The following is a 24,156-nucleotide window of genomic DNA, read 5'->3' on the forward strand; positions in this document are numbered from 1 at the left end:
AATAATAGAGTGCAAAAAAACTAAAGACAATACCGAAAGAGTAAATGCACAAGGATTTTTACGTGGAAACCCAGGAAGGAAAAATCACGGCTTGCCCTCGCAAGCACCAAAAAAATCCACTATATATCAACCTCATGATTATAGTTTAGATTTTAACCGAACTCTAGGCTCATTGCGCTAGCAACAAATGTACTACCAGCTCATTTTGGTAAATTTATGAAGGACTCTATCTACACTAATTTTCTCTAATTAGTTTCACTCTTAGCCAGTTCTAACTATGCACCTATATCAATAAATAAAAGCGCTACTCTTATAAAATGAGTAATTCATTTACAAATCAGCACTCAAGAACACTCACTCACTCATTAAGCATACTACAAAGATAAGAACATGAGTAATGCTTGAACAATCTTGAAATGGAGTTTTTCCTGCCTCTCTTTTCACTCTTTAGAATTTGAAAATACCTATATAATAAAGAGTCCTCTCTTTTCTTTTATAGATAAGGATGATTAGGGATGAAATATCATTGGACTAGCTGTCCTAATCTGTACAAAATAGCACCTGCAAGTTTGTTACACAAGATGACAAAACTATGCAGATTACGCATGCCAACTGTATTATATGTTGCACATTCAGGGACTTGTTCCCTTGCAGTTAGCTGCTCATAGTCAAAACTACATATAAAATTTGTCCCTCTTTTTGACGATGACAAACCAACCATTAAAGTTTGAGCACCAGTGCACATTCATCATATTTAATCAGTGTGATTACCACCTGAAAATGAATGTTCCCCTATCATCATGCTTCCTCCATCATGTTACATAGGGACCCAGTCCCTTTTGACATTTGCAGCAAAAACCTCTAATTTTTTCCCCTTTTTAACATGCACCTTTTTTAGTGCATTTTCATACTTTCCCTTGTCAACATGACTCCCTTCATTCATATATTCAACATATCACATACTTCCCCCTATCAGCATGCTATTCAAATCTGCAACTCAATTTTGTCCCTACTACATGAACTCAATTGTATTCCCTCTTTTGGCATCATTGAAAAGTGAGCACAATAAACCAAGAGTAAATTAAGCACAATTAGTTAACTCATGACCTCTGGGGAAACACTAGCATGCAGAATAACTTTGCTATTTAAAAAGAACAAATGTAATACACAAAGCAAAAATTCATTCATAAGGAGGATAAGTATCGTTGCAGTGCATAAATTAAATATTCTTAGGGGAAATCCACAGGAATTAAGAAGGATTAACAAGTGAGGGACTAGGAAAAAGATTTTAAAAGAGTAGGGTCAGGTTGTTGCTAAGATGTGTTATCTCTGCATTGACCTAAGGACCTCATCAGTTAATATTGATACCCTTTTTTTAGTTCAACATTCTCAGTTCTTAGAATTTCTTTGTCACATGGTTTTTCTTTGGAAAGATGCTGAATTGTCTCTTGAAGCTTGCTTATTTGTTCATCCTTGGCAGCTAGGTTAAACTTCAGTTCCTCTATTTCCTTACTGAGCTCTCTTTGATAAATGCTACCTAGTTTGACATATTTTGTCTTAACCATTATTTTTATATTAAGCATTTGAACCCCAGATCCTTCAGTTTCATAATGACAATGCCATAATGATTAAGTACTTCATTCAACCAAAAGCCATACTCATATGCCATGATTTCCATTCTTACCAAGAACCACTTTGTGAATGTGTTCTATCATCAATGCAAGCAGATTAATAAATTCAAACCTACTAAGGTATTCCATCATATATAAATCAATGGATGAGGCAATGTTTCTCTTTTGTGACCTAGATAGGATTACCTTGTTCACAAAGTCAAACTTTAATTGAAACTCACTTTTGAGTGAATTCCTATTCAATGTAGCCACAAATTTCCCTTTGACCTTGGATGAATTTTCTAAGAATTATATTGAAGGCAACTGCTTGGAGACAGTTCTCACCCCATATATAGGAACTTCTAAAATTCTTTCTAGTGTTTCCTCATTTAGCTTTATTTCCTTCCCTTGGACCTGTGCAGTCAAACTTATCCCATCTTCTGAGAATTCTAAAGTAAAATAGAAGTCCCTGACTATCTTATCAAAAATAGTTGTTATAGGTCCTTCCATGAGAAGCATCCAACCTTAATGTTTATCCATCTTAACAAGATTCACCATGCCAGGTTCTTTTAGTATATTTGAAATAAAAATCCTTCTAGTTAACACTTTTTAATTCTTCAGAAACCGTTTCTTACTTCCTTGGCTACAACCTTACTTTTCTCCACATTCATTCTTCTAGTATAAGTGATCACAGATTCCCTTTCAACTACCTTTCTCTTCTTGGGACAAGGTCCCTCAAGAGTCAGCTGCTTCTCAGTAGAACTTCTAGACCATTTTACAGAGATTCTTGGTATTTTACTAATATTATTTTTCTTGTGATCAATTATGCTTTTTCCTGGGTTTTTTAACAACAAAATGATATTTTTAGCTACCCAGGTTTCATCCATCACAACATCATCAGAATAGTTTTGAAGATCCAGAAAAGATTCTTCAATACCAAGTTGAGTGATGGAAGAGTTAAGCTTTGGAAGAGTAAGAGAAGAAGGATATTTTTGAGGATGGTCTAGGAAGGAATTATTCAAAATTCTAAGCTTAAAATCCTTTGAAGGAATTGAAAATGGAAGAACTGCAGCCATCAAGAAGGTCTTTCTTTTGGAGGAGCTACTTAGAATTTTGGATTTTCCATTTTTGATACGAGAAGAGTGGGTGCAACAAAATTTAAGGAATAATGAGCACAAGGAAGGGATTTTTAGGGGAACAAGATATGATCAATATCAGAGTTTAGGTGACTCACCTTTCCTTTTAGGATAGGATAACTTTGTTATAATACAAGGACAAGAAGGATATGACTTTTTCTTGGCAGAACAAACAAAATTTGAATATACAAGATACTAACCTGAGAGATGGGACAAGGTCCCTCTCTAGTTTGTGTAAATCTTCAACTTTGTGCTTGTCACATCTATCCACCTCTAAAGTTGTTTCCATAGGTATATACCTGCAACTGTATGGTACTGAGTATATACCTGCAACTGCATGGTACTGAGTTAAACCAACAAGTACTAATTTACCAAGGATACCTGCCTACCGAACATAGCCAATTTCGTGAGGAGACACTGATTCACTTGATAGTAAATTAGGTTAGTCTGATCAATACAAGCATTAGCTTGATAGATTCATTACACAATATTATACCACAACTTGTTCTAGAAATAGGTCTGAGGACCAGTTCCTAGACTTGGCATTCTTCAAATATCTAGAGTTCCTTTAGCCTTGCTTTGAACTTACCAGCTTCTTTCATATCTTTGAGCTCATCCTTGGGATAAGAATGCTAATCACATAAGACACTTTCACCTTGAAGTGTCCTTTTCTGCTGCTGCTTCCACTTCTCTAGAACTGTCCACTTTTCCTTATAACTTTAACAATTTCTTTTGCTAGGTAGGCAAAATCAGTGTCATATTTGTTTGCCACTGATTTTGAAGATTTTAAAGCTAGATAGTTCTCTTTTTTTACTTACATCTTCTCATGCCCTTACTACTTTTTAAGTCTATGAGTTTTCAGGTTTTCAATGGGTTCATCCATGGTGACAATTTTTAAGTTCCTAGTCTCAGTAATAGCATCCACTTTGCTTTCCTAGGATTTAGGAAGGACCCCAATAATTTTTCTTACCTGTTTGTACAAGGGAATTACTTCACCTAAGCAGTGTAACTCATTAGTGCTACAAGCAAACATGGTATTTATCTCTTGGATAGTTTCTCCTTTTTTCATTATGAAGGTTTCATACTGAGTTGTCAACATATCAACCTTTGAATCCTTCATATCAGTGGCTACCTCATGAGATATCTTTAATTAGTCCCAGATTTCCTTAGCTATTTCACAAGATAAAATCCTGTTATATTCATCCAGTCCTATACCATAGACAAGCAGTTTTTTTGCTTTGTAATTTTTATCAATTCTTTTTCTGTCTTCATCGTCAAATTCCCTCCTACTTTTGATAGCTATTCTTGTAACATCTTCTTATTTGACTTCTCTTATAGGTACATGAGGACCATCAAGAATAATTTCCATCAACTCACTATCCTCAGCCATAATGAAGTCAAACATTCTAGTTTTTCACAATCCATAATAGTATCCATTGAATCTAGGTGGTCTGGTGGTTGATTTCCCTTCTTCCAGGTTAGGTGAAGCAGCCATACTAACCAAGACACTCTAAGTATGAACCATTTAGAGTGACCTCACACTGGTACCAATTATTGGAACCCTTGGAGGTTGAACCACACAGTAAGGGACCAGGTCCCTAAAGATCAATCACAGATAATCAAACAATAGAGTGCAAGAAAACTAAAGATAGTGCAGAAAGAGTAAATGCACAAGGATTTTTATGTAGAAACCAAGGAAGGAAAAAATCATGGCTTGCCCTTACAAGCTCCAAAGAAATCCACTATAATCAACCTCCTGATTATAGTCTGGATTTCAGCCTAACTCCAGTCTTCTTGCGTAGAAACAACTCTACTACCAACTCATCTTGGTAACTCTACCAAGGATTCTCTCTACACTGATTAGCTCTAATCAATCTTACACCTAGGCAACTCTACCTAAGAACCTCTCTCAATAAACAAAGGCACTACTTTTATAACATGAGTCATTCATTTACAAATCAGTACTCAAGAACACTCACTCACTAAGCATACTACAAAGATAAGAACATGAGTAATGCTTGACCAATCTTAAAATGGAGTGCTGTCTCTCTTTTCACTCTTTAGAATTTGCAAAAACCCATTTGATAAAGAGGCCTCTCTTTCTTTTTATATCTGAGGATGATTAGGGCTGTAAGATCATTGAACCAACAGTCCTATTTAGTATAAAATAACACCTACAAGTTTGTTACATAAGATGATAATACTGTACAGACTATGCATGCCAGCTGTACTGTATCTTACACATCGAGGGACCTGGTCCCTTGCATTTAGCTGTTCATCATCAAAACTACATATAACAAAATGATTTTGCCATAAACTAAATTATATATAGAATGATCATTTGAGTCTTTTGCAACGGGCGGACTTATTAATATTCTTACATTCTCTGGATATTTTGCTCGAGATAAAGAAACATAAAGCTAAACATGTGAAAAAATAAGTTCACTAAATAAAGTCCAACAAAATCTAATGTTTACCTTGAGCTTTGTTTATAGTCATTGTAAAACACAATCTTATTAAAAATTGTGTTCTTTTAAAGGAAATTGGTAATTATCATCTTGTGATGCTAGTAATGATATATTTGGGATAAATACATATTAGTTTTTGAAATCACCGTTGACTATAGTAGAACTAATGTCACGTATCTTAAGTTCCTGACAATTTAATCAGATACCATTGCATAAACCTTCAGAAGGATTTAATTTTCTTAATAATATAACAAGTTTTTTTTTTCAAAGTTAATTTGTAAGGTGGTAAGTTAGCAGGATGTAAGGTATGTAAGAAATGTTCAAATTGGCATTGATCATAAGGTTTTATAGTTTCATTAATAGCAGTGTACACTTTAGCATTATTGGAAACCTATGTATAAGCATGTCACTTATTTCATCAACAAAGTAATTTTTACTGTCAAAAGAACACGATAAGTTGTAAAAGACTGGTTGGAGAAGAATGTATGTAAATCAGTATAAGCAACATTAAATAAAAGATTCAAAGATTTTGTTTCACTGGTAAAAGGAATGATGAAATTATGTGGAATTTTGATTCTGTTGTAATTGTTAATTTTTATTATTTGTTTTAAGTCTCATAAAATATTCACAAAATGCTGGATCATTTTTTATCCATATATTTTTGGATAAACATAATTTTCATATGATTCCAAGTATGAGAGTACAACAAACTTTTGCTAACCAATTCTTTTTTTCACTACGAGCAACAAGAATTTTTTTCTAAAATATCCCTCAAAAACTACAACTTTACCACCAAAAAGCAGTTTTGTACTCATGAGATATGTTAAAAGTGTATCAAAAGCTTCAATTATTTTTGTTTTTTGCCTTTGAAGCTTCATCCCAAATTATTAACTTTAAATCTAGAATTAAAGCTGCTAAAGAAATTTGTTATTTTGTATATAAGATTCTTATCAATGTTAATCAAAATATTGAAACAGGAATGAGCCGTTCATCCCATGGGAAAAACTGAAGTTGTGACACTAGAATTTGCAATACCTAAATCTATAATTTTTTTTTCTTACAACAGCCTACAAAGCTCGAAAAAAGATTATTTTTCTGGTTCTACCAAAACCATCATAAATAAAGATCTTGATTTTTTGGTGTACAATCTTTCAAGAATTATGTTATCTACCCTTTTCATTTAATATTTAATTTCCTTTCAAGTTGTAATGACCCTCCAGGTCATTTTCTATATTTCCACACTATTTTACCATTTACATTTTTTCTATAGCTTTCCTAAGTCATTTATGTTTGCTGGAGCTGACAGTTTGATTGTCGGACAACTCGTTTGATTTTTAGAGCTAATCAATTCTCTATTTTAAATTATTTAATATTGAGAGTTGGTATTGGACTTAAACTTTTGTTAAATACCTTGTATGCCAGTTCTGACAGTTTTATTAGATTTGGTATATTGAATTAGGCTAGAAGGACCTTTGGTTTTAGTCCCAAGGTTTTCAACTCATTTTGGCTATTGGGTGAATTTTAGTTAAAATGAAGATTGGGTGTGGGACCCATATTTTATCAAAACAACTCCAGATGGAAATTTCAATGATTCCATTAATTCTAGAATATCAAATTTTATAGGATAACATAGTTAATTTGGTTCTATAAGATTTTAAATAAATTTTGAGGGTCTGATCAGAAACTCCGCAAATGCCAAGTTCAGCTGGTACTACATTAGCTAGTGCAAGCCAAAAATAGCCTTTGCGTTTGCGAGGAGTTGGCTACATTTGTGAAGGCCAAGGAAATTATCTATCACGATCATGATGACTTTGGCTGCATTCGCAAAGGCTAAGTTTATTGGCCATCATGTTCATAAACGGTATGTAGACTGAGGGATGGGGTATGTGATGGGGACCCCGCGTTCGCAAAAAGGGACCCCTGGCAGTATTAAATATTGTAAAACTAATTTCTTTTCCATTTTTTATAGGTCCCAAGTCCCTTAAATCCATAGATAACTAAGAGAGAGAAGGAAAATTATTGGGTGTTCGGGGTGAGTTAAAGGCACAACTAGTCTTTTTCCCTTCGTTTATTCCGTAAGTTTCCATTAAATTCTTGATTAGTTTTTTGATTTAAATCCAAATACTTAGTTTAATTTACGGTATAATTTTAGGTTGTGTTAGAAATTTACCAATTTTAAGGATAAATAATCCTTGAACTTAACAGGACATTTAGATAATTTCAAAATTGTGAGTTTGTAAGCGGACCCCATATGGAATTTTGAGCTTGATTATGGACCTAAAGAATTTATATTTAATATAGGTATGGTTATTCTTGTATTAATGTGTAGATCATTACTTTGATAGTGTGGCATCATGCTGAGGCTTCTTGGAAGGGAAAATCTCCAATTTAGTGGACTTTCTTAGGCATTCCTCAACGTCCAAGCAGGCTATACTTACTATTCTCATAGATTGGGATATATTATGGTATTGGTGTGGTATTATTCTAGGTTTGGATTGAAAATTTATGAATTTGTTGTATGTTTAGAAAAATTTAAAATATTTAGCCGATTAGTTAGCCATTTTTAGGTAGAATTGATCATTCATCCTCCCCTTGGATTAATCCATAACCTTAGGACTTGTTTGACTTATTTTATTCCTTGTAATAGGAATTGGAATACTTAGTCTAGTTTTGGGTACCTTAGTATGAACTTTTAGGTTTACTAGCGAGCCCTGCCACCCCTCTTTAAGGTCAAACATCTTAATTAGCTTCTTGTAGATATAAGAGGTCTTATTTCATCATTTTTCACATGTTCTTGGACCCTAGGATTATTTAGAAATCTTTTGATTCTAAAATAGACTTAGTAATCTATATTAAATTTAAAGTCCGATCAAGTTCGACACTTACCATTCACTTATGGCATTAAAGTCTGGTTTGAGTATGATATTTGTGGTTAGCTTATTATATTAAGGATCCAGTTCAAGTCTGGTGTTTATGGTATTTTCGATTCATAGATATGGTTTTGGTGGATAGTTACTTTATAATTATTATCGTTGGTATTTTTCTCTTGATTGCATCCATCAGGCTTTTGAGGGCTCAATTGGATTATTCTTCTCTTGTTTGAGCCTTTTGGACTTATGGGGCCCCATTTAGGCTGCATATATCTTATAGTCTTTTTGATATTATTTACTATTTTTATTTATTATTTGTCATTTGGAGCACTATTTTAGGTTTGCCCCTTTGATCTTTAACCTTAGTTACATTCTCACATCTTATTATGCTTTTATTATGATTTAGCTTAATCAACCGATGATGCCTACTGAGTAACCATTGTTTTGGTACTCATGCTACACTTCTGCATCTTTTTCTAATACAGATTAGAGTACTAGATGTCGCTGTTGATGTTCTATCCAACATATTCTAGAGTTCAGAAATAGGGTGAGCTTTTTGGAGTTGGAGCTGATTCTCTCTTTCAGCTACTTTTGGACAGTCTTTCATTTTGAGACTATTTCTGTATATATATATACACTTTTAGTGCTCTTATTCTTTTGATTACTGGATCTTGTACCAACCTTACTATGTCGTGGGATACATTTTTCTCTTTTGGTAACTTATTACTTATAAGTTGTTTTTTTTTTATATTATATCATCTAAAATCCATTGTAGACTTAATTTTCAGTAATCATCTTATCCTATACCAATTAGACCATTACTTGTCATTCCGAGCTATGGTTTACTTACTGGTGGGTTAACGTAGGTGTCATTATGACTTGAGAAATAGGGTTGCAAAAAATTGGTATTAGATCCTAGGTTCACTAGTTATGTTGGTACAGGAGTAAGTGTCTAGTATAGTCTCAAAGATCGGAATGATGAAATCCATTTTTTTATCTTCGGGAGGCTATAGGAAATCTTAGGAGAGCTTCACATTACTCAATCATTTCATGAGTTGAGTTTGTGTTGGTTTCTTAAAAACACAGTTCTTTACTCTTTTGTAGATGGTCAGGATGCAAAATATGTTGACTGAAGATAAGGACCCCAAGCCTGCAACTAGGGCTCCTACTAGAGGTTGTTTCTGGCCTAGGGGCCTAGGTTAGGCGATAGCTCCAACTCTAACTAGGGATTCCAGTAGGGAGCCTTCACCAGACCCTGTTGTTGTTCCTTCACTAAAGGTTCCTCTACCCAAGCTATTGGTAGGCTGGGGAAAGCCCAAGTGCCACTAATGTTTATTTCTTCTTCATTACTTAGATATGCCTTGGCTCAGTTATTGGGATTGGTTGGTAGTGGACTGCCTGATAGTGCTCAACTGTGGATCAGATTGGTACAGATACTGAGGCACAACTTATATCTACGACTCTTAAAGTTAAGGTCCCTCTAGCATCGGTAGTTGCTTAGCCGGTAGCCATCCAACCAACTATGTCTGTTGAGGAGTAGATGATGTTGGCTAGATTTCTAAGATTGACTCCACTTAGGTTTGCATAGGCTCCAAGTGAGGATGCATTTGAGTTTTTGATTACTTGTGAGGATAGGCTCCATACTTTAGGCCTAGGGTAGATTCATAATGAAGTCCAAGAAATACCTTTTTTTAGATGATGATACGGTCTATCAAGATATAGTAACTCAACTAAGGTTGGGACCAAATCCCAAGGGAATCATGATTTGATAGATCTTAGTGGTTACACTCTACGGGAAAAATAGAAAAGTAAATAGAGGATTTGTGTGTAGTCATCTCGAACACAGAACAATATTAACTTGGTTGAAAATGAGTCTTGAGTGAACACTGGATTATGTTCCACCCAGAATCTCAACTTTATAGGTTTATGTGCATTGTTGAACCAACTTAATACCTTGCATGAAAAACCGATAAGTTATGTACCTCCTACAGTCTTTTCCACGAGTAAGAGAATTTCACCCTTTACCTATTAAGTCTTAGAGTGTCACGTTACTAACCCTTACCCTGGTCCCAGTTAACTATCACCTTTTGAGTCTCAAGTTATTAGGTGAAGGCTAATAGTCATTCATATATACTGTTGTGATGAAATGGATCGACTATTAACTCCCTAAATTACTGTTGTCTTTATCTTTTCCTAGTTACTACCCCTTTTTTTAGAGCAAGTAGAAATATCTAGGCAGGATCCTAATATGTGCACTTATTAAGAAATCAATCATATCGAAGATAAAGCAATGCATGCCATAGGTCTTGGTTTCCCGTCAACAATTGCACTTCCCCTACTTTGTCAATTTGTCAGCATTTTCACAACCCTAGCTATAGGTTTTAGCCGCTCATGATTGTGAAAAAATCAATAGCAATCATGTTGGAAAGAAAAGTTGAAATCACAATGATAAGATAAAAGAAAACCCACAACCGTAAACCGAATAATCAATCAAAGTCAATACAATGGAATCCCAAGATCAAAGATGGATCTTGAAATCAAAATATGTTTAAAAGTGCATTCTCTGTATATCTCTTATATCTCTCTCATATATATCTCTATCTATAAAGTACATAACAGGTATTTATATTATAAAAGAAAACCCAAAAAACTAAGCCCAAATGAAATAGGAGAAAATTACGTTGGTGGCCACCTAGTACCTGTACCTATCATCTGGTAGGGTGCAGGTACTACTTGTGGCCCAGGCATAGGGCATAGGTTTTGGTGCAGGTAGAAGGAGAAAAAATCATGCAATGTTTAGCTCTCGGTATTTTGACTTTCTGACACCTACTTTATGTACATGTGTCCGTAGGTCCTACTTACAGCCACATGTTGACTTTTTAGGTGTCAAGAGTCAGTTTTCAGCTATTCTTCGACTCTTGAACATGCATTAATCACGATCAAGCTGGAAAACATCCCAATCATCTATAATCGCTCCAAAAGTAACCAAAATTGCCTTTTTTCAACATTTTCATGAACTTATCATCCAAATCATGGTTTTCTGCAAAATATACCCAAAAAATATCAAATCTAATATAAAGCCCTCAGAAACTTTCATATTTTCCTTGTTTTAAGCATCAGAAGTGCTATATTTCTATAGTACATCAATTTATGGGGTCGACTACACGACTGTTTAGTTGGACTTGGCAGCTAGATATTACTGGAGAGGTTATCTCGATCCTAAGATAGCTGGATCTCTGTCTTTAACTTAGGCTCAGTTTTCTAATGTTTTATTTGAGAATTTTATGACTTATAGGCTTTGGGAATATCTCATAGATCAGTTCTTAAGCATAGAATAGGGTTTTATAATCTTTCTTGAGTATGGGGCATGGTTCCACGAGTTATCCATACATGCTACTGCTAGTTGAGGATTCGGGCTGTGGACATCCCTAAGATAGCCTTTAGGACTCACTATGACCATTATGAGTTCATGATGATATCTTTTGGGTTGACCAATGCACCAACTGCGTTCATGGATTTTATGAATTGAATGTTTAGGCTTTATTTGGAGTCTCTAGTTTGAGGTTAGTAGACTTTATGGCATTCGACCAGGTTCTAAAGGGTGCGCATACATTGGATTCAGAATGTATTTTGAGATATGATGGTTGCATTTTGCATTTTGAAGGTTGGAGACTTGATTCTATTGATATTGCAGGGGCTCACAACTCCAAATATTTCATTCACTCTGAAAATACTAAAATATATAGAGATTTGAGACAACATTACTGATGGAGTGGCATGAAGAAAGTAAGGTTTATTTTATGTCCTGTTTCCTTTGTTGTTAGCAGGCAAAAATTGAGCATCTAAGGCTTGGTGGCCTAATTTAGAGATTACCTATTCCTGAGTGCAATTGGGAGTGGATCACCATGGACTTTGTTAGTTGGTTGCCTCGCACTTCCATGGATTCCAATGACATTTGGGTCATTGTAGATTGGCTAAACAAATCGACATATTTTTTCTATTGAAATATTTTTCAATGTTGAGAGGTTTCACTCGTATTTATGTTTTTGAGACTGTTCGCCTGTATGGAATACCCATATCTTTTATTTCAGATAGAGGGTTGATGTTCACTTCTAGATTTTGGAGAACTTTTAGGAGGAGTTAGGTACTCAAGTTGATCTCAGCACTATTTTTCACCCTTATACTGACGGATAGTAAGAGTGACTATTTAGGTTCTTAGGGATATGCCCCGCATATATTATGGACTTTAGAGGTCTGTGGGAGCAACACTTAGCCTTAGGGGAGTTTGCTTATAATAACAACTAACATTCAAGTATTCACTTGGCACCATTTAAGGCATTCTATGATAGGATCTTCGATCTTTCATAGATTGGTTTGAGACTTTTAAGTTTAGGCCTTGTGGTACTGAGTTACTTCATGAGTCATTAGATAGGTTCTAGATGATTCAAGATAGGTTGAGGACAACTTAGAGTAGGCAGAAAAGTTATACTAATGGTAGACTTTATTCCTTGAGGTTTAGGGTAGGTGATCGGGTTTTCCTATGAGTATTACCCTTGAAGGCCTTGATGAGTTTTAGGACCAATGGCAATCTTAACCCCAGGTATATTTGGCCATTTGGGATACTTTGAATAGTTGGCCAAGTAACTTATGAGTTGGCCTTTCCCCCTAACTTTGCAGTTTTCCACCTAATTTTTTGTGTCTCTATTTTGCAGTGTTATATTCCATATGTGTGTCATGTGATTTATTGGACCCAGTCCAGTTTGATGAGAGATTGACCTTTATGGAGAAACCTATCTTCATATGAACTAGGGATGTCAGATTATTGTGCTTTAGAGAAATTTAAGTAGTTATGGTTCAGTGGAGACACCATCTAGTTGAGGAGGCTATCTGGGAGATTGAGTATGCGATGCGGGCCCAATATCTCTATCTATTAGAGCCTTTAGGTACACATTGATTCTTTACTTTAGAACACGAGAGTCCTTTTAGTATTAGATATTGTAATAGCCCTCTAGTTCATTTTCTGTATTTCCACACTATTTTTTCGTTTAGAGATTTTCCATAGTTGTCCCAAGTCATTTATAACTTGCTAGAACTAAAAGTTTGGTTAGTGGGTAGTTTATTTGGTTTTTAGAGCCAATTCTCTATTTTTAAGTTTTTGATGTTGCGAACTAGGTATCAGGCTTAAACTTTAGGTCAATGTCCTTATATGACAATTCTAACAGTTTTGTTAGATATGGAATATCGATTTTAGGCTAGAGGGATTTTGGAATATGGGAATATTGGGTGGATTTTGGTTAAATCGACCATTAGATTTGGGTCCCATATTTTATCAAAATGACCCTAGATAGAAATTCTGATTGGGTTGAGTCCGAAATGTAGAATTTGGTAGGGTAGCATAGTTTGTTTACGTTCACGAGATTTTAAATAAATCCTGAGGGTCTGCTAATAAACTTGGAAAATACAAACTTTAGCTGGTGCAACTCAGCTGGTGGAGGCCAAAAATTTCCTTCACATTTGCGAAGGCCAAGTTTACTAGACATCGTATTCACAAGCTAGTCTTTGAATTTGTGAAGGGCAGGCCAGTGTTTCATCTTAGCGTACACACAACTGTACGTGGTCACCCAAGTACTAAAGTGTCCTTTGAAAGCCAAGTATCGATCCCGTAGGGACTTGTGCTCAGTAACAAACTAATTCTAGTATTACTATAAAGATTAAAGAAGTGCAAGTGCAACCAATAATGTTTGAGCTTTGAGAATTCAAAAGTAACTGTAAAAAATTTGAAATTAAAAAGTTTTGGAACAATAGTGGGGAGAAATCCAGGGTCAAGGTACTCGAACTATCTTACTTAGACATACAATCTTGTCATTTAATTAATTATCTTGGTTGTTGATTCACGGTCTTGATAACATGATTATGGACTTTCAAGCATCTAATCGTCTATCTAAATTAGCCCCACAACTACATCGTTGACCGGGGATGCGAGAACTAAGTTAAAACATATTTAAATTTCATCCAGTATTTTAACCAAATGGGGAAAATTAGGTATATTCCTATTCTAAATGCAAATCCTAACTTCAATTCCTTGAATGTTTAAGATCCCAATCCATATGCCCCATAATCTAATCTATTGATCCTTTTTCTGGGCTTCCACTAGAAATATAAGTTTATCCTAAGGGTCACAATCCATAAAATAGAAAGAATAAGGATATATAAATAACCAAACTATGATAACAAACTTAACCACACTTAACTGAAAGCATAAGTAATCATGTTCTTGGCCTTACCCTAGACGAAGGTGTTTAGCCACTCATGGTCTTACAATGAATCAAAATAAAGAAATTCATGTATATAAACCAAAAGTAAAATAAATAAAATATAAATAACCCTAATTGTAACCTTCATAAAGTGTTTTTGAGCCTCGAAATTAGTCCAAGGTGTTTACAATACAAACCAACTGTTCTATTTATACGAGGAGAGAATTGCCCCTTTTTGAACCAAGGGCATGTCACACCCATGTCTTGTTAAGGGAGTGGAATGCCCTAATAATAGATTCTCACTGATTTTTGATGTGTTGGTTTTTGTATTGGGGCTTGGAACACCCTTATCTCAAAGGTTCAAGGGCGTGGTACGCCCATGGCCTCAAATTTTCCAGATTTCATCAAGGTTTACTTCTTCCATTTGCCTTTGACTTCCTCACTTTGTGGGTTATTTTCCAACATCATTAGACCTTTTCATGCTCATGAACATCAATATTACCATTTATCATGGCTCCTATAACATAAAAAACCACGAATTACTTCTTAACACACAATAGAATTTGTTGAGATAAACTAGAACAACACATAACTCAAGCTAGTAACACTAGTTTTCTCATCTAAACTCTATGTGACCAAATTGATTCCAAACTTGTTTTACACACACCTTAAACATTATAAACATTTATTTTAACACATATATGCTCAATTATATGAAGAACAACTCATTATTCACACAAGAAGTCCTCAAAACTAGGCTAAATACACATAGATAATGACACTTAGGTGCATAAATCCGCCTAAGATCATCACCCACACTTAAAGCTTTGTTCATCCTCGAACAACTATTTAAATTAAGTACCATCTATGAAATATTACAATATTTATACTACAAGAAATACACTCAAGATAGCACTACAATGACTACATGAATAACAAGTTCCATATTAAGCATGTCATGTTTATTTTAAAACTCACGAACGCTACTTCAAAACATTCTAGCCTCAAGAATTGACTCTACCATGTTGGAAAACTCATGCATAGTACTTAGTCAAATAGATCACATAAATCACCTAACTATCCTCAAATATGCTCTCTTACTATAAGAGAGTTACCTATATTCACTCACAGAGATACAATTTATCATAAAAATAGTTATAAGAATCAAATTACGCTCTCTCACAAGGAATTCACATGCCACATACGATGAAATATAGGCTTAACCTTAGTATAATACTCCACTAACATTATACTGTAAGGGATCAAGACCAACTAGGATTTCAAGGTTTGTAATGTAAGCTAAGGGGTGGTTAGGAATTATTCTGGCCAGTAACAATGATTATCTTCCCTAAACACTTTAATATATCACATTATACATTAGGCTCTTTTCTAAACAACAAAATGTTCACCACTTCTATATTTCCTATCTCTTTGTTTTACCCTATCTCTTTAAGTTAGTTCACATAAAGTATGGAGAGAGTATTGTCTATCAACACATGATTCAATTTGATCAATTTTTCTCTTTTCATTACACCACTTCCCACTACCTTATATAAAATTTTCACACACAAATATCTACTATATTCTTGCAACTTTACTTTCACCAATTTTACCATATGTAGTTTTAATGATGAGCAGCTAAAGTACTAGTGACCAGGTCCCTGGATGTACAAGGTACAATAGAGCTGGCACACGCTTTCTACATAATTTTGTCATCTCGTGTAACAAACTTGAAGGTGTTATTTTATACTAACTTGGATAGCTGGTCCAATAATCTTTCAAGACCTAATCATCACCCAGCTATAAAACAAAAGAGACGGCTCTTCAATAATCAGTTTTTTCCAATTCTAATTAGAGAGAAGTGATGTTGCAAAACTCTATTTTAATACTACTCATGCATTGCTCATGTTCTTAACTTTGTAGTTTACTTAAAGAGTGAATGAGTGTTTTTGAGTGTTTATTTGTAAAAAAACTTCTCATGTTGTAAGAGTAGGGTTTTCTTATTGAGAGTGCTGCTTAGGTAGAGTTACCTAAGCTTGAGACTGATTAGATCTAATCAATGTAGAGAGAGTCCTTGGTTCAATTACCAAGATAAACTGGTAGTATAGTTGTTGCTAGCGCAAGGAGCCTAGGTTAGGCTAAAATCTAGATTGTAACCAGGAGGTTTATTATAGTGGATTTTGTTGGTGCTTATGACGGAAAGTCATGATTTTCCCATCTTGGGTTTCCACGTAAAAATTCTTGTGTCTTTTACTCTTTCTGCACTATCTTTAGTTTTCTTGTACTCTATTATTTAATTGCCCGTGTTTGATTCTGAGGAACTTGGTCCATTATTGTGAGGAGCAACCCCAAAGGGTTTCAACAATTGGTATAAGATCCTGGTCACTCTAAATGGTTTACACCTAGAGTGTCTTGGTTAGAATGTCTGCTCCACCTAATCTAGAAGAAGGGCATTCTATAACTAGACCACCAAGATTCAATAGGAAGTATTATGCGTGGTAGAAAACTAGGATATTTGACTTCATTTTGGCTGAAGATAGTGAACTAATAGACATAATTTTGATGGTCCTCATGTTCCTATAAAAGAAGTCAAAGAAGGATATGTGACGAAAATGGTTATTAAAAGCACGAGGGAGTTCAATGATAAAGATAGAAAGAAGATTGAAAAGAATTACAAAGTTAAGAAATTGTTAGTATGTGGAATAGGTCCTGATGAATATAGTAGGATCTCAGCTTGTGAAAATGCTAAAGATATCTTGATTTTTTAAGGACTGCTCATAAGGGAACACCAGTTATGAAGGACTCTAAAGTTGACATTCTGACAACTCAATATAAAACCTTCACTATGAAAGAAGGAGAGACAATGTAAGAAATGTATACAAGATTCACCTCTATCACAAAGAGATACACTGCTTAGGGGAGGTGATTCCATTGTATAAACAAGTGAGGAAGATCCTTATTGTTCTTCCCAAGTTATGGAAAAATAAAGTAGATTCTTTAACTGAGGCAAGAAATTTGAAAACCCTCACCATGGAGGAGCTAATTGTAAATCTAAAAACTCATGAGATCAAGAAGCAACAAGAGCTAGAGAAGAAATATTTTAAATGGGAAAAATCTGTGGAATTAAAGGCTTCAAAGCATGACTTAACTGGAGAAGAGATTGATGTTGCCTATTTGGCAAGTAGATTTATCAAAGCAATGAAAAGGAGTGGTCATTTTCAAAGAATTAGAAGCGGCAGTAACAAGGCAAACAATATTGAGGTATGTCATAAATGTGGAAGTCCTGAGCATTTTATCAAGGACTGTCCAATGCACAAGATGGATCATCAAGATTACCATAAGGCTGAGGGTGACAAAGGAAAGATCAGGGACTAGGTCCCTGATAATTCAAGAAGGAAAGAAGCAGCTAAATATACTATAAAGAAAGCTTTGGAAGTATGGGGAGACTCTTTCAGTGATTCAGGTGAAGTCAAAAGGACTGGAGGTATTTCTATGCTAGAGTTGAGGATGAGAAAGTGACCTTTGACACTTTCTTTGCGTTTATGGCAAACACTGAGGATGAAGAAGAAGATGAGGTAACACTCTCAAATTCTAAAGAAAACCTAGAAAATACTCTGCTAGAAAAGTCAAAAAGCTTACCAATATGTTGATTGATTCTATGTGTGAAATGACTAATGAAAAAATACTATGGAAAAAAATGTGAAGAGTTAAGAGCTTGAGTTAATTTCTCTAACTCTTTGAATATCTAAAATTGAAGAGAAAGTTACTAAGTTGAAATCTAAAAATTCAAGATTAGTCAATCAACTGGAAAAAGCTAATAGTTCCTGTGATAAAGAAAAAGTTAATAATCTAGAAGAAAAGATTGAAGATCAGGATCTTTAGCTGATAACTTTGACTCCCGATATCAAATACTGAGTAACAAGTTGCTAAACTGAAACTTGAAAACATGAGTTTTGTGAGTCAACTATAGAAAGAAGATGGTTCCAATTATAAAGGGAAAACAGTAGTCTCAATATTTCAGATTGAGATTGAAGAAAAGTTAGAAAATTCTCAAAGTCTTCACATGACTACACTTTAGGAGAATGAGGAGTTAGAAAAGGAACTGGTCCATCTAAAGGAAGAACTTAATAAATCCCTACAATGAACTACATCTTCTCATATTTTCTAACTTGACTAATTAAGGTGATAACAATGGGAAGGGGCTTGGTTAGCAAGAAAGAATCCAACTTTGTGCATCTTAAGGGACAATTTCTTATTATGCTAAGAACAAGGTTCACAAACCTCTATGCACTAATTGTGGAAGAGATGGACACACAAGGGGGAATTGTAAGAACTGGATTAGAGCTAGGATGAACGTTTCTAAATATATTCAGCAAGGAAATGCTCATTCTAAGGGTCTCAATCCTCACAAAATTGTGAAAATGAACTCTCTACCTAGATGGGCCAAAAGGGATTTCATCACACCATTGTCCCATTACTGGAAACTCAGACTCGAGTGGGTTCCCTGATCTAGAAAGTGATCATGATTCTAGGTATAAGAAGGGGATTGCAGTCAGTAATTTCTCATTTTTTGAAAGAGTTCAAAGCTCAATGATGGAAGTTCTGACTGTGCTCTCTCTCTCAAGACACTTCTAGTAAAGGTGTGTTTTTGTGAAAAGAGAATTTCAAGGACCTAATCCTAGCTTGTGAAAGATGATATTCAATAAGAGAATATGTGAAGCTTGTGTTCTAAAAGAATCCCTAGCATGACCTTTAGATATGATGAATAAAAATGCTCTGAAAAATAAATTGAAAAGGTATGTTTTGGTTGGATAAAAGGAGTACATATAGTTCCTAATTTGTTTGGAAAATTATTGATACTTGGTGGTGGTAAATATGATAAGCAAGTGGATAAGAGAGACAAATGAGATCTGATTCTCAGGAACCCAGTCACTAGGAAATTCATCCTAGAAGGAGAAGCTTCAGAAGCCTTAATTAAGTCAAGTATACGACCTGGTCCCCAGACTTGCTTTTGGGAATATATTTTGAGAAAAAAGGGTGTATGCAGAGATTAAATCATGATACTAACTTAACCTAATATGTGAATCAATGCTTCTCCACAAAATTGGATATGTTTAGGAGACAGGTATTCCTGATAAAGTCCGTGCATCTTAGTCTAACTCAGTACTATATACCCTTGTAGGCTTACACCCATGGGAACTAAAATTCAAGAGGAGGGGGTGAACCAAAAAATTTCTGTGAGTTGACTCTTGACTCTTGACAGTCAACTTGCTTGCAAATTAGTATACTTCACAAAATAAATTAGACTTAAATAAATAGAAAAGTGAATAATCAACTTAAAGAAATGGCACGAAAATTAATCCTAGTTTGGAACACCAATATGGTGCCTACTTCCCCACCCCTTGGGTTTCAATGTTTCCTTATATCCTTCAAAGTCGGGTTCGAGTACAATGATAAGAAACAAGTTCTAAAGACTTATTTTGTTCTTCAAATATTGTTACACGACTTTAGTTTGTATTACAACGTTGACTTGATCCTATTATTTATATAGCTATTGTAAACTAAGAAGTACAAAGCTTTGTGAGACTAAGATTAAGACACTTTGAGATTCTTGTTTGAAGTTGGGTGAGTGCTTCGATCTTCAGTCCTCTCTTTATATTCTTCAGGTGCTTTTCTTCATAAGGAAACCCAAGAAATTTTATCCCAATCAAGGATTTGAATTGATTCCTTGATTGAGTAATGTTACTGTATAGTATGTCCATATCAGATATGTCCATACACGGTAATTTGTACACGTACATATCAGATACATCGATGATCTTCTTTCCTTTTGCTCCTATGGTGATTGATGCTCTTTTCCCAAGTTTTTCTCTGGTCAGGCTACTGTTGGAGGCTTGATTTCCTTTGCGAGATTTTATTGGAAGTCTTGAATTGATTCCTTATGATTGATATTGCTCCATCTTTAGTGTTGTCCACCATGTTGTTGGATGCTTGCTTTCTTTTGCAAGGTATTCTTGGATATCTTAAGTTGATTCCTTAGAGATTTTGGAATCTCTTTTTCATCTTTGGTGTATCTTCAATATCTTCTCCTTCTATCATTAGAGATATTCAATATCCTATTAATTTTTACTAATTAGTTTGTCATTATTAAAATATAGAACGTAAATATAGGAGGCTTACTTCCTTTTACAATATATTCTTGGATATCTTGAGTTGATTTCTTAGAGATTTTGGAATCTCTTTTGCATCTTTGGTGTATCTTCAATATCTTCTCCTTCCATCATTAGACATCTTCAATATTCTTCAAATATTTACCCATTAGCTTGTCATTATTAAAATATAGAACGTAAATATAGGAGGTTAATAGGAACACCTTAGGAAGTGGACAAAAGTGACAAGAGCGAACTTGAAGATTCACTCAAATAAGAGGGATTTGTTCTTATCTCACAGGTTAGTATCATTACAGTATGCTTCAATAATCATAAAATATATAGTCTAAGAAAGCCATGTATTATTTCCTTCCCTCATAAAAGTTGTCAATTCATTTGTAAAATAAAAAGTCACTATTATCAAAACAAAACATGCCATTCCGTGATAACAAAGATCACCTCTTAAAATTGCTAAAACAGGCTACTTCCTAGTCTGAGTCTCAACTCATCACTCATTACCTCCACTAAACTAAATTGATCCTTCTCATTCTCCTTCCTCTAGAAAATCAAATTAAATATTCCCTCATCAAATATCTTGATCTGTAAGCACAAAAGCCATAGAAAACTTTGTCTTAGGTCCTCTAAGTCAAAGTATCATAACCCAGCTGGAGTAAGGTAGAAGCACATAAGCTGTGAAAAGGAAGAAAGCCTCTGAGGGACTTAGTCCTAGGAAGAAGAAACTGCTATTAAATGGATATATACAAGTAATAATATCAAAGGATGAGATGAAAAATGTGGGTGGTTAAAAAGTGATTAAAATATTGATGACTCAGAAAGTTTTCCTAGGAAAGATCTCTTGATCTTAAAATATGTGAGAAAAAAGGAGTCATGAAATGCCATATGGGTGCCTCCTCAAAAAAGTATTTGATCATTTTGGGGTACTTGGGAAAAGGAGATCACATGGAACAACCAAGATGATATTCAGCTTGAACAAAACTTGTTGAGAATATAAATCAAGTATCTACATTGTTTGTTGTTCAGGAGAAGTTGGGAATAGAAATAGAGGAGTTAAGAATCAAGTCATCTCTAAAAGATGCTAGATTAAATGTATTTGACATTACTGAATCAAAGTCCATCCTCTAAAGGACTAGGTGCCACTGATGAAGATGCAACTATAAATGCAAAACTCCAGGAAAAAATGACCAAATTGAATACTGAAGTGAAGATCCTTACCAAATAGTTGGTGGATACTCACATTACTATAGATGTAATAATGGAGTACTACTTAACTCCTTTCATCCAATCCTCCTTCCACCAGAGCCTTGTCATCCTCATTCACTCATCAACCTTATGTCAGTTCCATATCCTGGTTCTCATAATTAATTTTAAAGACTGTTATCTTATGATTATTATTATTTTAGCCCACTGTACTGGTACTGACTATTATGAGTGAATGAATCTTTAGTTTGTGTATCTCATTTTTTCCTTACATTAGAGCTATTCTATATGTTAGTATTGCCCTAGTGGCTATGACATAACTAATCTGTGCTTAACTTAACTCTTGGTTTACTGTTAATTCTTTTCAATGATGCCAAAAAAAGAAATACATAGTTCATGTAGTGGGGACCAGGAGATGCATACCTAAAGAGAGTCATACTAACCGGGGGAAGTGTGTAAATGCAAAGACCCCAAATAAAATAAATGTGCATAATGATGGGGGAAGTTTTTATTGCAAAATGGCAGTAAGGGACCAGGTCCCTATGATGCATGATAGAGAAAGCATAATGATAGGGGAACATTCATCTTTAGGTGGTAATCACTCTGATTAAATGTGATGAATGTGCACTACTGCTCAATTTATAAAGTTTTGTTTGTCATCATTGAAAAAAGGGAAAATTGCTATAAGTAGTTTTAATGATGAGCATCTAAACTATGAGGGACCAGGTCCTAGGACGTGTAAGGTACATTTAGCTGCACGCGCCTTCTGCATAGTTTTGTCATCTTGTGTAACAAACTTGCGGGTACTTTTTTATACTGACTTGGACAGCTGGTCCAATGATCTTTCAAGCCCTAATCATCACCCAACTATAAAAGGAAAGAGATGCCAATTCAATAATTATTTTTTTCCAATTCTAAATAGAGAGAAGTGAGGCTGCAAAAACTACATTTCAAGACTGCTCAGCATTTCTCATGTTCTTAACTTTGTACTTTACTTAAAGAGTGAGTGATTGTTTTTCAGTGTTGATTTGTAAAAGAACTACTCATGTTATAAGAGTCGTGTTTTCTTATTAGTGTGCTACTTAGGTAGAGTTTACTAAGCTTGAGATTTATTAGAGCTAATTAATGTAGAGGGAGTCCTTGCTAGAGTTACCAAGAAGAGATGGTAGTAGAGTTGCTGCTAGCGCAAGGAGCCTAGAGTTAGGTTGAAATCTAGACTATAATCAGGAGGTTGATTATAGTGGATTTCGTTGGTGCTTGTGACGGAAAGCCAAAGTTTTTCCCATCCTGGGTTTCCACGTAAAAATCCTTGTGTCTTTTACTCTTTCTGTACTATCTTTAGTTTTTTTGCACTCTATTTTTTGATCGCCTGTGTTTGATTCTGAGGGACCTGGTCTCTTACTGTGCGGAGCAACCCCAAAGGGTTTCAAAAAATTTCCTTCTTTAATTTTTAACTCCTTAACCATATTGATTTTCAACTAAAGTGCTTACGATATTTGCATCAAATTATGGTCAATCAAATAAGGGAAATAAGCTACACATGAGGCTACTAAATAATAGGCTAAAGGCTCAACGAGGCTAACTAAGATTATGCTATACAGGTAGACAAAGAGGTATGAACATAACTATCAAAGAAATGGCTATATTATCTCCTAAAATAAACATTCTTTATTTTTTTTGCACATACCAGGCAAGTTTTAGTCATCAAAATGCAACAAGGAATACACAATAAATCTTACTCACACATGGAACATGCTTAAATCAAGTAGGATCTCTGTAGACTCTAGACCAAGCAATAGCATAAATTCAAAATTATGCCAATAATGCACAAGAGTCATAAAAATGATCCTAAGGGTCTAAAAAATAGGCATTCAACACAATCACCATGCTTTTTATATTCAAAACCACTTGCCTCATGTATTCACAGATATAACTAGCAAGAACAACTCACTTATTCCTAACACCAATTTTTTTAAATTTACCCCTAAAAACTTTAAAAATTTACTCCTAATATTGAAAAAGGGATTGGATTCATAGGCACCCCCTCATAAAAGAACCAAAAAGAAAAATTGAGGGGTGGGTGAAGTGTACCTCTACTAGACTGACACCAACAATAAAACTAAAAACCAAGAGAAAATCTTTTTTTAATTTTTTTAAATTTACCCAAACTAGAAGAAAAATAAAATAAGATCCTATAGCAGCACTTCACCCTAAGGCAAGGATAGAAATACTCCCTGAGGTCTCTAGGCCTATCTAGTCGCATATTTAGTATTTAGATAGTTTGGTGGACCCCACACCCAGTCTCGGCCATGCTCCTTAGCTTGCTTCTACTGGACTCAAATTTCCCTTGAACATGCGACTCAAAGCAAAAGCAAAAAAAAAGTGAAATAAAAAGAAAATACAAAAATTAAATACTTGCCTTAACTTGGGTTGCCTCCCAAGCAGCGGCTG

The 24,156-nt window shown here is 34.7% G+C and overlaps 1 protein-coding gene across 1 annotated transcript; it reads left to right on the top strand.

The window, feature by feature from the left end:
* The first annotated feature begins 17,368 nt into the window (after positions 1 to 17,368).
* LOC107861706 lies at positions 17,369 to 17,713 on the top strand. The gene has a single exon (XM_016707038.1). It carries the CDS (start codon positions 17,369 to 17,371, stop codon positions 17,711 to 17,713), a length of 345 nt encoding a protein of 114 aa, XP_016562524.1.
* Positions 17,714 to 24,156: the final 6,443 nt, after the last annotated feature.

This window comes from Capsicum annuum, chromosome 8 (assembly GCF_002878395.1).
Source record: "Capsicum annuum cultivar UCD-10X-F1 chromosome 8, UCD10Xv1.1, whole genome shotgun sequence".
NCBI lineage: Eukaryota > Viridiplantae > Streptophyta > Magnoliopsida > Solanales > Solanaceae > Capsicum > Capsicum annuum.

Coding starts and splice junctions, on each gene's coding strand:
- LOC107861706 (XM_016707038.1), top strand. CDS start 17,369: ATGGAGGAGCTAATTGTAAATCTAAAAACTCATGAGATCAAGAAGCAA.